Source organism: Ursus americanus, chromosome 16, assembly GCF_024610735.1.
Source record: "Ursus americanus isolate L20-20 chromosome 16, mUrsAme1.1.p, whole genome shotgun sequence".
NCBI classification, from domain to species: Eukaryota; Metazoa; Chordata; class Mammalia; order Carnivora; family Ursidae; genus Ursus; species Ursus americanus.
Window position 1 is genome coordinate 11103638 of NC_142142.1, and position 13523 is coordinate 11117160.

At 39.1% G+C, this 13523-nt stretch overlaps 1 protein-coding gene across 10 annotated transcripts in view; it reads left to right on the forward strand.

Annotated features, from left to right (window-relative positions):
- Positions 1-13523, forward strand: part of EMSY (EMSY transcriptional repressor, BRCA2 interacting) — a 97534-nt gene that overhangs the window by 67588 nt on the left and 16423 nt on the right. For 6 of the 10 annotated variants that reach the window (XM_045816150.2, XM_045816151.2, XM_045816156.2 and 3 more), the window contains 6 exons: positions 3030-3194; positions 4899-5054; positions 6093-6134; positions 8429-8580; positions 10466-11029; positions 12012-12512. In XM_045816150.2, coding sequence (XP_045672106.1) covers positions 3030-3194; positions 4899-5054; positions 6093-6134; positions 8429-8580; positions 10466-11029; positions 12012-12512 — 1580 coding nt within the window. The remainder of the gene's footprint in view (positions 1-3029; positions 3195-4898; positions 5055-6092; positions 6135-8428; positions 8581-10465; positions 11030-12011; positions 12513-13523) is intronic. The other 4 variants (XM_045816153.2, XM_045816158.2, XM_045816159.2 and 1 more) reach the window with 3 other exon arrangements.

The following is a 13523-nucleotide window of genomic DNA, read 5'->3' on the forward strand; positions in this document are numbered from 1 at the left end:
CGTACTGCAGAACTTTTCAGAGCTACTATGTGTTAATATATATTGTGAAAGATGAAGAGTAGAGTATATAATGTAAAATGTTCCCCCAACTTTTTTGACCGTAGGACCCTTCTTTTGCAGAACGTGTTGAGGAACTAATGTTCTCTGAGACATTTTGAGTGATGCTATCTAGGCAGTTAAATACCGTGAAGGCCTTGGGCTTTATGACAATACTTCAGAGGGAACGTACATGTTACATCAAAGAAGGGACATAGACATTTTAGGTTTAGTTTAAAAGGGGTGGTTTAGATGGGTAAGGCATCTGGGAATCATTTTATGTGAGAAAAGGTTGGTGGAAACAGGGTATTTTTTATGGAGAAGAGAAAATGAGGATTGCGTTGGGGACATTGGGAGCTGTCAGTTTTCTTGAGGACTGTGACATGGAAGAGGGAATAGAGTTGGTCTTGTGGATACGTGGATGGAAACTAGAACCATTGGGTAGAAGTCACAGGAAGCCCTGTTTCCATTCCATGTAAGAACATTTTCTGATTGTCATAACTGCAGAAATGGAAGGAAACTATCTTAGAAAATAGTGAGTTCTCTGGTGGTGTTGTTCCTGGATTGGTGGGGATATTGTGAAGATTTTAGCATAGGATTCGTGATAGCATTAAATGAACTTTTAGATCCCTGCCAGCTGAGAGGTCTTAACTGTTCTGTGAAAGTGCGATATCGGCCTTTTATGGTAAAGTCACAGGAGACATTCTTCCATAGGGATGCCTGATCTGCCTTTGCATTTAACAGTGCAATGTGTATTTCTGGTACCTAACATGTAGTAGATGTCCAGTAAATATTTGTTAAGTGATGTGTGGGGAAAGATACATGAGGGTTAGCAGGCCACCATCCTCAAGAGAGATAGGGAAGTCTGGAGGGATATACACTTCATAATCAAATGGTACTGTGAGATCAGGCTCCTGATGTCTCAGTCGTTGCATTCTAACCTCGGGATCAGACTTAATAGGCAATAGATTTATCTAGTCTAAGCATAAAAGCCAAAGTAAAGGGGAAAATCACTCAAGGATTGATTTTTACATGTGGGTTCACAGTTTCATTCTTTGTCAGAGCTGTTGGGGTGGCTGCAGTGATACTGTGTGGTGATCGGCTGCTCTCTGAGTATGGGCAGAAAGAGTGAAGGATCTCTATCCTACAGGATAATGTTATTTGGGGTGATGTCTCTAGTAGGTGCTCCCGTGTGGAAATTTGTTTTCTTTTTTTAGTCTCTTTCTACCTTAACTCTCTGCAAATGCAATCCTTGCTTTTTTCTGGATATTAGTGAATATTACAGAATTGGGTTGCAGTCATTCTTTGCTATGGGTCCTCTCACCTACCCAAAGGGGTACTTACATCACCATGAGAATTTCTTAAATGTGAGAACTTAGGTTTTATAAGAAGAATTATTTCCTAATAAAATTAGTTTTCTTAAGTGTAAGTTCTATTTGTCTACTTACAACAAGTAAAGAAAAACTGTAATATGCATCACATGACATTTGGTATTGCAGGATAGTGTCCCACGGTCTTCTAGAATTTGGGGAGAAGTTTAATGCAAATTATACATCCCTGGTGTGGTGTATATTCTACCTGGTGTTTGGGGGGCAGGGGATACAGTTTGTTAATGGTAATTAAGAATTCTAGATCTATTGTATATCAATTTTGTTTTCTTTGGGAAGGCTGGTTTGTTTGTTTGTTTAAGAGTCATTTCACCTCCCCAACCTTTTTGGACAACTTTGTGGTTTTTAAAAATATAAGCTTCAAGGAAGGTTGAACTTATATTGAATTCTTGTTTTTTGGGGGGGGGGGGCTACATGAATTCTTCTCATTCTTCTGTAATGCTTTCACTGACTAATCCAATCAAAGCAGTCATTTTCTTTCCATGCATTTGTCTTGTTTCCCCTAGTCGTTTGATTTTACCCAAGAATACAAAGCTATATGTATGTTTATTTTATGTCTCCTCCATTGTAATTTAAACTTGGGAGTGGGGATCCAACATAGTTTTTGTCCTGTGTGGCGTCCTGACAAAGGAGTTTAGGAACTTAACAGTAATCTAGTCCAATCTGCTTATTCTGTAGATGGAAAACTCAAGAATTTGTTGCTTGTTTTGATGCACATTTAGTATTTACACGCCTCCCTTCATAGCATAACTATAATAAGCCTTGAGTTAGGCTGTAATTCATTTTGAAACTAATGAAGAGTCTCAGAATCAAGAACTTTGAGGACATAACAACAGTAACGTTTCTACTGTCCTTCATGGTTTATGGAGCTCTCTTACATATATTATTTCATCATATCCTCAGAAATCCTGTGAGGCAGAGAGGTAATTCTATCATTGTCACTTTAGAAATGATGGCGCTAAAACCCAAAGACTCAACTTACGAATAATTGATACGGCTGGGGCTGTAACCTAAGACTTTGAACTCCAAATGTTAAATGTGTCCTATTATATCATCCTGCTTCTAGATCATCTATCCATTCTTGTTGGTGGACAGGATTTCTTTTCAGTAGTTCAGCCATCCAATAAGTGTTGGCTGGGTGCTCAGGTTGTAATACAGAACACATTTTCAGGTGCATTGGGGAAAATAAGACTCCCACAGCATTTTGTTCTTATACACAAACATGCATCTACTTACACAAATGCACACCTATTCATTATAGCAATTATCACATGGAATTGTAATTTGTCTTTTTACATGTCTGTCTCCCCAACCAGATTGTGTGCTTCTTGAGCGTCCTCTGATTATTCCGTAAGCTCCTCCTTTATATCCTCAGTGCCAATATAGACTCTGCATATAGGTGCCTAGTTTGTTGAATCAGTGTATACGAGTGAATGAGTAAGTGAATACAGACACAGAAGATACTGTGCCCTCTGGGGGCTTACAGTCTTCTTGGGGAGATAAAGCATGAAGTGTGCAGTAAATACAAAGATTAAAAAAAAATTGTTTTTTTTTTAAGAGAAACTTTGTTTATAGGGTTTTTTTTTTTTAACTAATATAAAACAGATTCCCAGCCTGTAGTTCATGTAATTGCTTCCCGGCGTCAGGATTGGTCAGAACATGAGATTGCAATGGAGACTAGCCCCACCATAATTTATCAGGATGTATCCAGTGAATCACAATCAGCTACTTCAACAATCAAAGCTCTATTAGAACTGCAACAGACAACAGGTATGAATTCACATGCTCAATTGAATGAAGCATGTTTTCTCTAGAGATGGGTTGTGCTAAAATACTACCACTGTTATATTTTCTTGTTATTATTTGAGCACATTTCCCCCCTCTGGACTGGTCTGTAATCATTGCTGCAGTCTGTTTACTTGTCAGTTCAGTAAGATGTGCCCAGGAGTACTGAAGGATAGACTAGTCAGGGAAGAAAAAAATGGCAGAACTCTTTCTTTTCTGTCTCCTGCTTAAAAGGGCAATCCTGTAGCCTCTTGTCACCAGAAGGCAGTAGTTTCTGTCATTTCTAAGCACAAGGATAGATGCAGTATAGCTGCTAGTTCTATGTAAGAATAGTAGGAGGCAGATCGAAGGGTCCCTGCCATCCTCCTTGATATTGGTGGGGCAGCTTTCTGGACATAAAACACCATTAATGGCCCTTCCTAGCATTCTAATTTGTTTTGTCTTTATATTTCATTGTATAAGTTAACCACTTGAGCTTCCATGCAAAGCCAGCCTCATTTTACAAGATCCTATCAGTATTTCTGGTTACTTAAATATCTTCAGTAAACTCTAGGCAAAACCTGTGTCAGTTATACTGACTTTCCTGTTATGATAAGTCAAAGATTGTTAGGGTACTTAAGAGACCTTAACAATGACCTCATCCAACCCTTTCATTTTATGCATAAATAAACTGAGATCCAGAGAGGTTACCCAGTTGGCTAGTGGCAGAGTGAAACTCCATGTCTTTTGATTCCTAATTCAGTGTCCTCTCTACTTGTGGGGTGACTGTGGTATTATTTTGATTTTGTTTTGCTTTCTTTGTTTAAATGATTAGCTTGATTTTGTCACATTATACTTCGTGGGAATGATCTGAATGATCATTCAGTGGACTTAATTACTGGTAACTATTTGTTGTAACATCCACTTTACACTAGCCAAAGAATACTAGCATTTAATATCTTTGGTCAGTCTTTCTATTGGTGTTATATTTGGCCTTAGGCACTTCCTCAGCTCCTTGTCTTTGACATACTCAGCCATTTCCATTAATGTCTTATAGATGGTGGAAACCAAATGAGTAGATTTTATAGAAAAACTGGTAAGATAGAAAGTAAGTTTATCCATGGAACCCATTCTTGTTTCCAGACCATTCCATAAAACATTTTTGTAGGAACAGGGAGGTTGTTTTTTCCTAACACTGAAAATTTTTATTCTTTAAGAGTCGTTGAAGACTTGGTAAATTTCTTTGAAGATTATCTTGAATTTTTAATAGATCAAATTAAACCAGTCATTGTATTGTGCTTTTCTGGGTAGGTACGCCCTAGAGCAAATCATGGTGTATACTGCTTATTCACCCTTTGTTTTCAGGTTGGTGAACTCAAGAATACCAGGGACTACCTTGAAGAAGGGTAAACGAAATGTTCTAAGAGGAGTGTGTACAAAGGAAACAGATTGTTTGGCCTAGTCATAGTAGGGGGGAATTTTAGTCTGAATGCACATGAGTTCTTCTTGCTAGGCTGCTGGGTATGGTTGCACAAGTTGTGCATTCTACAACCATACATAGCAGTCTGCTTTTTTCCTTTCAATTCACTGTCTCCTTAGTCACTGCCAGTGTGGCACCCCAGAGGTCTGGCTCATGATTCCCATGGACAACTCTGGTTTTGATTCTTGTCTGTAATAAAAGTTAACTTTTCCCCTGACTTTTTTATGCAGTAAAGGAAAAATTGGAATCTAAACCAAGACAACCCACTATTGACTTGAGTCAGATGGCAGTGCCTATTCAGATGACCCAGGAAAAGAGACATTCTCCTGAGAGTCCATCCATTGCTGTGGTAGAGTCAGAACTAGTTGCTGAATACATCACTACTGGTAGGTGTCCTTTTAAAAAGTAGTATTAAGGTGGGAGAGCTACCTTTCTGGATTTGACGGGATGGTTGTTTGGGGGAGAATATAGTTTTTATATTTCTAGATCTTTTCCAGTTTGCTCTCAGAGCAAATTCACATTGTCCTTGGGACTTACCCTATCTTTAATGACGAGGGGGAAAAAATCAATTGGTTGTTGCAAACTGCAAATAATAAACAATTGCAAGTTGGCCATAAATGATGTCTGTGAATATAGGGTGACGGTTGTAGAGAGGATAAAATACCTTTCATATAAGAATAAATATTTTGATGTATCTGAGTTTTTTAGTTGTAGGGGAGGGGAGTTGGGTCAAGGGAAAAAGAAGGTATAAAACCCAATACTTTTTTAAAGTAAAGAAAAAAAATGTGGAAAACTTGAAATCCATGTAAATACTTAGGAGTTCTGATGGAAAGCAAATTAGGTATTTGTTTAAAATGTGGTCTGGCAGTAAAACACTAATGAGATTTTTGAATGGCATAGATAGAAAAGTGGAGCAGGAAGGATAATAGATTCTTTCTCTCATATTCTGGTGAGACCACACCTGAAACACTGCTTTCTGAAGGCTTGGACACTTCATTACCTTGAGATTTGAAATAGTTCAGAGGATAGTAATGTGAATAATTAGGGGTTAGGAGAAATGACTTATAAGGCAGTATGTCAAGAACACTTGTCTTAAGTTTTCTTAAGCAGTGATTAAAAGAGAACATAAAGTTACAGACATTTAAAGGCTGTAAAAAATACCACAGCGGAAAAGGAATTCTTTGGTATCATTTTAAGAGATACTTTTAAAGATTAATGGGTTAAAATTGCCAGAAGGGAAAATCCAGTTAAAGACTATGGAAAGCCATCTAGCTTCTTTCTTTAGAGGTATTTAGCAGAAAGCTAAATAAAGCAGAGGGCAGTATGTTGGGGAAATCAGTATTAACCTCTGGGGATAGACTAAATTATCAAATGGTAAATAGAGGAAAAGACCTATGATTTCTTCCCTTACTTATCCTTTTCAGAACGCACTGATGAGGGGACAGAGGTTGCTTTTCCCCTTCTAGGTAAGTGGTGTGCATCCATTTGTAGTATAACTGAAGGTAAAAGATAATTGTTTTGGGGGGAACCACTTAAATGGATGCGCTCTACTCTGATCTGGTAGAGGAAAGGTAAGCTCCGCTCAGTGAAAAGGAGACTTCCCTTTCGCAGGATAGTGGGATTCTTTCTCAGAAATAAGCAGTTTGACATTGGAAAAAATAAGAGCTGCTTAAAGAAATAAGTGACTGTTTTATGCTGTTGATATAGCCCAGATAAGGTCACTTCAGCTGTTTTCCAAATGTTCACTCTCTGACCTCCTTCCATAATCTCCTCCCCACCATATCCTCAGCCACATTAAGCATTTTCTTTGACTTCAAATCCAGCTTCCTGGCCCTGATCTCTTATATTATCCTACAGTAGGTGTTAGTTTTCTCTGACTTTCCTGCACACTGGGGAATTACTATAAACGGATTTACAGTATCTTGAATGAGGATTATTCTTAAATGATTTTAGTTGATCTTCTATTAAATCCATTTCCTTTCTTAATAAAAAATTTAATGTCATAATTACGAAGATTAGTATGGGCAGTGGAAATGTTCCATATAATCTGGTAATTTCATGAAAAATTATTTGTTTATTTTTCAAATGTCATTCATTTCTGTAAAAAACTTCATTAATTTTGTTTAATTTCAATATTAGTATGATTTGTTTTTTTCTCTGTCACATTATAAATTATTTCAATAGTTGTTTTAATATCAACACTTTTTTTCAGTTTGGTTGAGCACGTATGGAAGATTCTATTAACTCATATAATTTAAAATGTGCATATAAAGCATACTGTGAAATTCAGTAAGATACTGCAGTACATTTATACCAGTGATGCTGCCTATAATCTGTTCTATCCCATGTAGGCATATGTATAAGCAACGATAGAAAAACTGTGTTTGTGAACATAGAATGAGTTATAAAAATAAATAAAGCTTGTTTATATTTCACTGGATAGTTTTAGTTCTGTACTTATAATACCTGGGTGGTACTTTGACATTGATTTCTGTAGTGATCATCTTCTCCTTGGACATTCCACTATGACTTTTCTAAACATGGAACCACTTGAATATGGAACTACTTGAAATTGCAGATGGAGATATTTGAGCATTAGAATCATGGGTTATTTAGAGAATTTTGATACTCTCAAAATCCTTTGCTAATCTTACATATTTGTTTTACTGTGTTCTTGATTCAAAAAGCTCATTTCCCAGTAACCATAAGCATTTAAAAGGCTCTGTAGAGTAAGAAGTGGTGAATGTTTTACTCTTTAAAACGTTGAAGGTGAGGCTGGTAAGAGACGTATCAATGTAGACGTATCGTTTTACATCTGTTACACTGATATATAAATGTCTAGTTTATTCCTTTGGACCTACTTTGTAGTGAGAGAAAAAGAAATGGGGTTGTTTCCCTGTTACACTGTATTCTCACCCATTTATGTCAGACGAGCAAAATTTGTGATTTTTCTATTCTTTTGTTTACTTTATAAGACTTAACAATTTAAGGACCATTTTCAGTCTTTTACTTCATTTGATCCTCTTCTAGGTAGAAAAATTCTTTTACTATCCTATTTTAAAAAACCAAAGATCAAACAAACAAAAATAAAACCTCTAAAGGTTTAGAGACTTACAGAATTTAAATGACCTGTTCAAATTCACATAGCTGGTTGGTGGCAGAGTGGGACAGAATCCAGGTGTGAGTCTTGGTCCAGTTCTCTGTGCAGTATCATCTTGACCTCTTACATCTTTAGAAACTGTAAGGCTGCAAGACAGTGTCACTTCATGTAAAAAAATGCATGCTTTAGGTTTTGTATTGCATTTGGAACTGGGACCAAGAAATTAAAGTATTACCTTAGTATCCTTGAAGATATTAGTCTGGGATTTGATTATAGAAATTTATAATTGTTTTGTTACCTTAATGGGGTGAAGGTTGTTGGAGATATTAAATACAGCTCTCAGGAGGATATAACTTTAAGGGGTGTGTTCCTCCTTTGTGATAATAGTTTTCACGGCGCTTCCACATTTCTCATCTCATCCTTATAATAGCTCTGTTATTCCCATTTTACAGATGAGAACACAGAGTCTCAGAGAAGATAAGTGACTTTCTCAGAGTCACGCAGCTCATAGATGGGCAGACTCTGGTCTTCTGCCTCCTAGTTCACAGTACCACACATTCTCTCTGTGATGCAATCTCACAGACATTTGTTTAAAATGACTACTGGTTACAGATGCTGTGGTGATTTCTGGAGAAATATCATCACCTCCTCTATTTTCAGTCAGCCATCGCTCCCAGCCCCAACAGCCCTCCCAGCCCCAGCGGACCCTGCTCCAGCATGTGGCTCAGTCACAGACCGCAACACAGACTTCAGTGGTGGTGAAGTCCATCCCGGCATCTTCCCCTGGAGCAATCACCCACATTATGCAGCAGGTTGTATCTCTTCTTTCTCTTCTTACCTTCTGTAACTGCCTCCTTCCTGAAATAAGGTTTAGTTTCATCGATTATAACAGAGGAAATAACTGAATTGAAGAGCATTTGTGTAGTTCTTTCATCTGTGAGGACTGAGTAGAGGGAATGAATTGAGAATCTTAACACTGGAAAGTAATTAAGAAACAGTGTTTATGGATCTTCTGTAAAATTGGAACATTTAAAAAGTGTGGAACTATCTAGATGAATCTATGACTTCAGAATTGGTCACTCTTTCATCTACATTGTTATGGAAGCATTTACCACTGAGGTGAGATTTTTAAGTGAAATAAAAGTTGGTTTGTTTAGCTGTTTGTAGGTGTTTCACTTTTAGAATGAATTCTCATAAGAAACATTATTTATAAGTAGGTATAAATATCTGACTTCTTTTACTGTATGTGACCAATTAAGGAGGAAGAGACTCCGTGAGGAAGGAGAATGAGTTAATACAAAACAGAAAATCTGGTACCAGGGGTAATGGGGAAAAGAGAAGACTACATTGATAAGTTGATTTTGTGTCAGATACTGTGCTTTGAGCTTTAAATACATTAATTTGTTTAATTCTCACTATGATCCTGCAAGGTTGGTGTATTATCCCTCTTACAAATGAGGAAACTCATGCTTACAGAAGTAACTTATTCTGGGTGGCAGAGCCAGGATTTAAACCCAAAGCATCCTGCCTCTATACAAAGTGATATCAGAGGTGCCAGATTTAAGTGTGACTTAGCATTGGTTGTCACATAAATCACCATCATTTGAGTGGTAGCAGTTGATCCTAATTGTAAGCAGACTAACCTGAATGGCAATAAAGAAATTGTTGCATGAAAAACCTGTATGTGTAAGGTCATTACGAGATAGGGAGGGTTTCGATTGAATCTCAAAGCTTTAAAGTTTAGAATGAAGGAATAGTATGACAAGGAAGTGGGAAGGATGGGGTTGAGGTAGATTTTGTGTCCCTGAGGAAAGCCAGGTGCCCAAAGTTTAGCTAAGTATCAGATCTCAGCCTGGATGCTGGCAGGTCCTGACGTTGAGCTTTCTCAGGACCCCCAGAGAGGTCAAACAGGCTGGCCCTAGCCGTGTCCCTCAAGATCAATGCCTCCTCCCATCACTGTTATAACCGACACAGAGCAATATCCCTTCCACGGACAGGAGTGCTCTCGTCCCCTCCCCAGTCTCCTTCCCTCCTGGCAGCCGAGTCTCTGGGAAACTGTTGCTCGGTGGGCCCAGAATATGACCAAAGGGGCGAGGACGACTAGTGCAGAGCGTTGTTCACACAGGCCTTGGTGAAGCCCGATGAACCATTTCCACTCCGAGCAGAGAGGCCCTTTGTGGGGACCCAGATGGGCATGTCCCTCAGACAGTGACTCCTCCCTTCACGACAGCATTGGACATACACACGGCCAACATGGGCTTCTCTGAACCTTGGCTTTTCTCTGGTCACCTCATTCCTGGGTTGCTGCGCTCTTTTCTTTGGATGAGTCAGTATCTCTGATGACCAGGCAAGAGAGCTGTGTCCTGAGCCAGGGAGCCTTTTCCTTTTCTGTGTTGAGCTGTGCTTGCAGGGCAACCTTTTTCCTCCTACCTATACATTCTGGGCCCTCGAGGACTTTTCTTACAGAAGTGGGTGGACCAGTTTTTGCAGTACTTAATGTCTAAGAGTTGAAATTACAAGAGTCTCAATCTAAAGGCCCGTTTAGATTTAGAAAACTTGAGTTTCTTGGTCTTTTAGGCTCTTCCTTCTGAAAATTTTTGAATGAATCTCATAACCAAGTCTTTTCCAGTGTGAGGAAAATGTAGCAATATAGGTGTTTTTCTTATTTCATTCTTACTTTGTGCCTTTTTTACTTAGGCATTAAGCAGTCACACCGCTTTTACCAAACACAGCGAGGAGCTTGGAACTGAGGAGGGCGAGGTTGAAGAGATGGACACTTTAGACCCTCAGACAGGTCTGTTTTACCGATCTGCCCTGACTCAGTCACAGTCAGCTAAGCAGCAGAAACTTAGCCAGCCCCAGCTGGAGCAGACTCAGCTGCAAGTGAAAACTCTGCAGTGCTTCCAGACTAAACAGAAGCAGACCATCCACCTGCAGGCAGACCAGCTCCAGCACAAACTCCCGCAGATGCCCCAGCTTTCCATCAGGCATCAGAAACTCACCCCTCTCCAGCAAGAACAAGCACAGCCCAAGCCAGATGTACAGCACACACAGCATCCTATGGTGGCCAAAGACAGGCAGCTTCCTACCTTAATGGCACAGCCCCCGCAAACTGTAGTACAGGTGCTCGCAGTGAAAACCACGCAGCAGCTCCCTAAACTGCAGCAGGCTCCGAACCAACCAAAAATCTACGTGCAACCCCAAACCCCCCAGAGCCAAATGCCGCTCCCAGCCGCCTCAGAGAAACAGCCGGCAAGCCAGGTAACGGAATATTGGTAGCATGCAAAGTTAAACTTCTCTGTTCACGGAAAAAATGAGACCATCACGACCCTATCGTGATTAGCAGTGCTTTCTCCTGGCAAGAGGAAACTCAAAAGCCTCATTTATGCTGGTATTACTTTACCCCATCAGAAGGTTGACATTAGGGAAGAAATGCACGCATTAATATAGGAAGAAAAAAAAAAACATAGCACGCAGAACTTGATTTTCCAGGCAGTTTTTAATGAAATCACTTCAGCATTGATCAGCAGTGCATAGAAGCAAGATCCCTAAATTATTTGTATTTTTAAGGTATGCAGCATTTTTTTTCCCATGCTTGTAAGTTCTCATATCTATGGCAGTAATGCTAAGTAAACTACAATCTTTTAAGGAGCTTCATTGAACATCTTCCTTTGTAGTTTACATCATCATCATCTAGTTAATAAATTTACCTTCTAGATTTATCTTCTAGATTGCAGAGGAATTATCTGGATATTCGAAAGAAAAATTATATTAGGGAAAACCAGTGGCTTTGCAGTGATGTATATGTGTGTGTGTGTGTATTATAAATACATATATAGAGAATATATTTGTATAGATGTATTTTGAAGCAAGAAATTGAAAATCCTACTTTTTATTTTTAAAAACTGAAGATGATGCAAATAATTTGGGAACGGGTTGAAGGTACACTGTGTGGGGATATAAATCCCAAAGGAAAACAAGGCTGCTGTGATTTTTTTTTCCTTTACTGCTATGAACCTTGGCTGGCTAGATGAAGGTTCTTTTTACCCCTCCTCTTTCCCTAGGTTTCTTAAAAATAACCAGATACTTTCCCATCGAGCCCTCTTTTAAAACACCAAGCTTCATTCAGAATGTCTTCCTAGTGTACCGCACGAATGTTTCTTTTGCCATATTATCTGGGGTGTTGGATAGGTTTTCTCAAAGAGATGTAGCTATAACACACACAACCCCAATTTGTTTTCAGGTGGAGCAGCCAATTATAACCCAAGGATCCTCTGTTACAAAGATAACTTTTGAGGGGCGCCAGCCTCCCACAGTTACAAAGATAACTGGTGGCAGTTCTGTGCCTAAGCTGACATCACCAGTTACAAGCATATCTCCCATTCAGGCCTCTGAGAAGACAGCAGTGTCAGACATTTTGAAAATGTCTTTGATGGAAGCTCAGATTGATACAAATGTAGAGCATGTGGTAGTGGATCCCCCAAAGAAGGCTCTTGCCACTAGTATGCTCACTGGTGAAGCAGGATCATTACCCTCCACCCACGTGGTGGTGGCAGGCTTGGCGAATTCCACTCCCCAGCAACAGAAATGTAGAGAGTCCTGTTCAAGTCCATCTGCTGCTGGCCCTCCCTTAACGACAAGGAAAATCGATGCACCAGGAGTGCCTACGACAGGCCAGTTCATGCGTATTCAGAATGTAGGCCAAAAGAAAGCTGAAGAGAGCCCAGCAGAAATTATCATCCAGGTAAGAATTGGAAGGAACATGAGAAGTATTGGGCATCTTGGGGGTTGTGGGTTTGGCGTGATTGGGCATGTCTCAGGAAGAGTCAAGCCAAGATGGCAAAAGATATAGCGATTATTTTTGAGATGGCTTTTGAAAAATTTGGTTTAATACCTATTGCAAATATACAAATTTATATTTTCTGGAAGAGAATCCTAGAAAATGGGTGGATGTTAACACACAGCACCCCTTAGAGGCAATCAAGAGCCCCGAGCCCATATGTCAGCTCAATTTATAGATACAGGACATGCTTGCCAGTGTTAACTCAGTAAGTCAACCCAGAAAATCAGCAGCTGGATGGGGTCACACTCCCCGGTCTTTGCTCAAAAACTCCTGGGATATAATTGGATTGCACTTTTACTTCAAGTTAATTTCAGGGACCCTTGCCTTAGAAAAACACAGTTCTTTATCTTGATCTAAATTTATGGTTTTCAGGACAATTAAATCTTAATTAACTGCAGTATCTGGAGAAACATGTTGTAAGAAATGTTTCTACGTAATTTAATTTTATATTTAATTTGGGATTAACCATAAAGCTTTGCTTTTTATTTCAATCATTGTTGAAAAATCTTGTTATGGTTACTGTCCTGCCTTGGTAAGTACAGGCTAGTGAACATAATGAATTATTCATTGGCAGTAGATCCTCTATGCCTCACCTTCCCTTCATTCTAAAACTCATCTGTCATCATGCATAATAGATCAAGACCAAAGAAATACTGAGTCCAAACTAGCCTTTAGAAGTTGTGTTTTACTTCCCTTTCTCCTTGCAGTGTTTCAGGTTGTTTTCTTGACACTTGTCATTTTTTTGGCTATGCTGATAGATAGATGGCTTGGAAGGTTATCAGAACAGCACATTTTAGTTAATGGAGAATTTGGATTCATTGAAATGTGGATAATTAGGGTTTACCATAGATTCACTGTTATGTGACTTGGAAGTTTCTGCGGTAAACTTTCCCTTTTCCATGATGCCAGGCT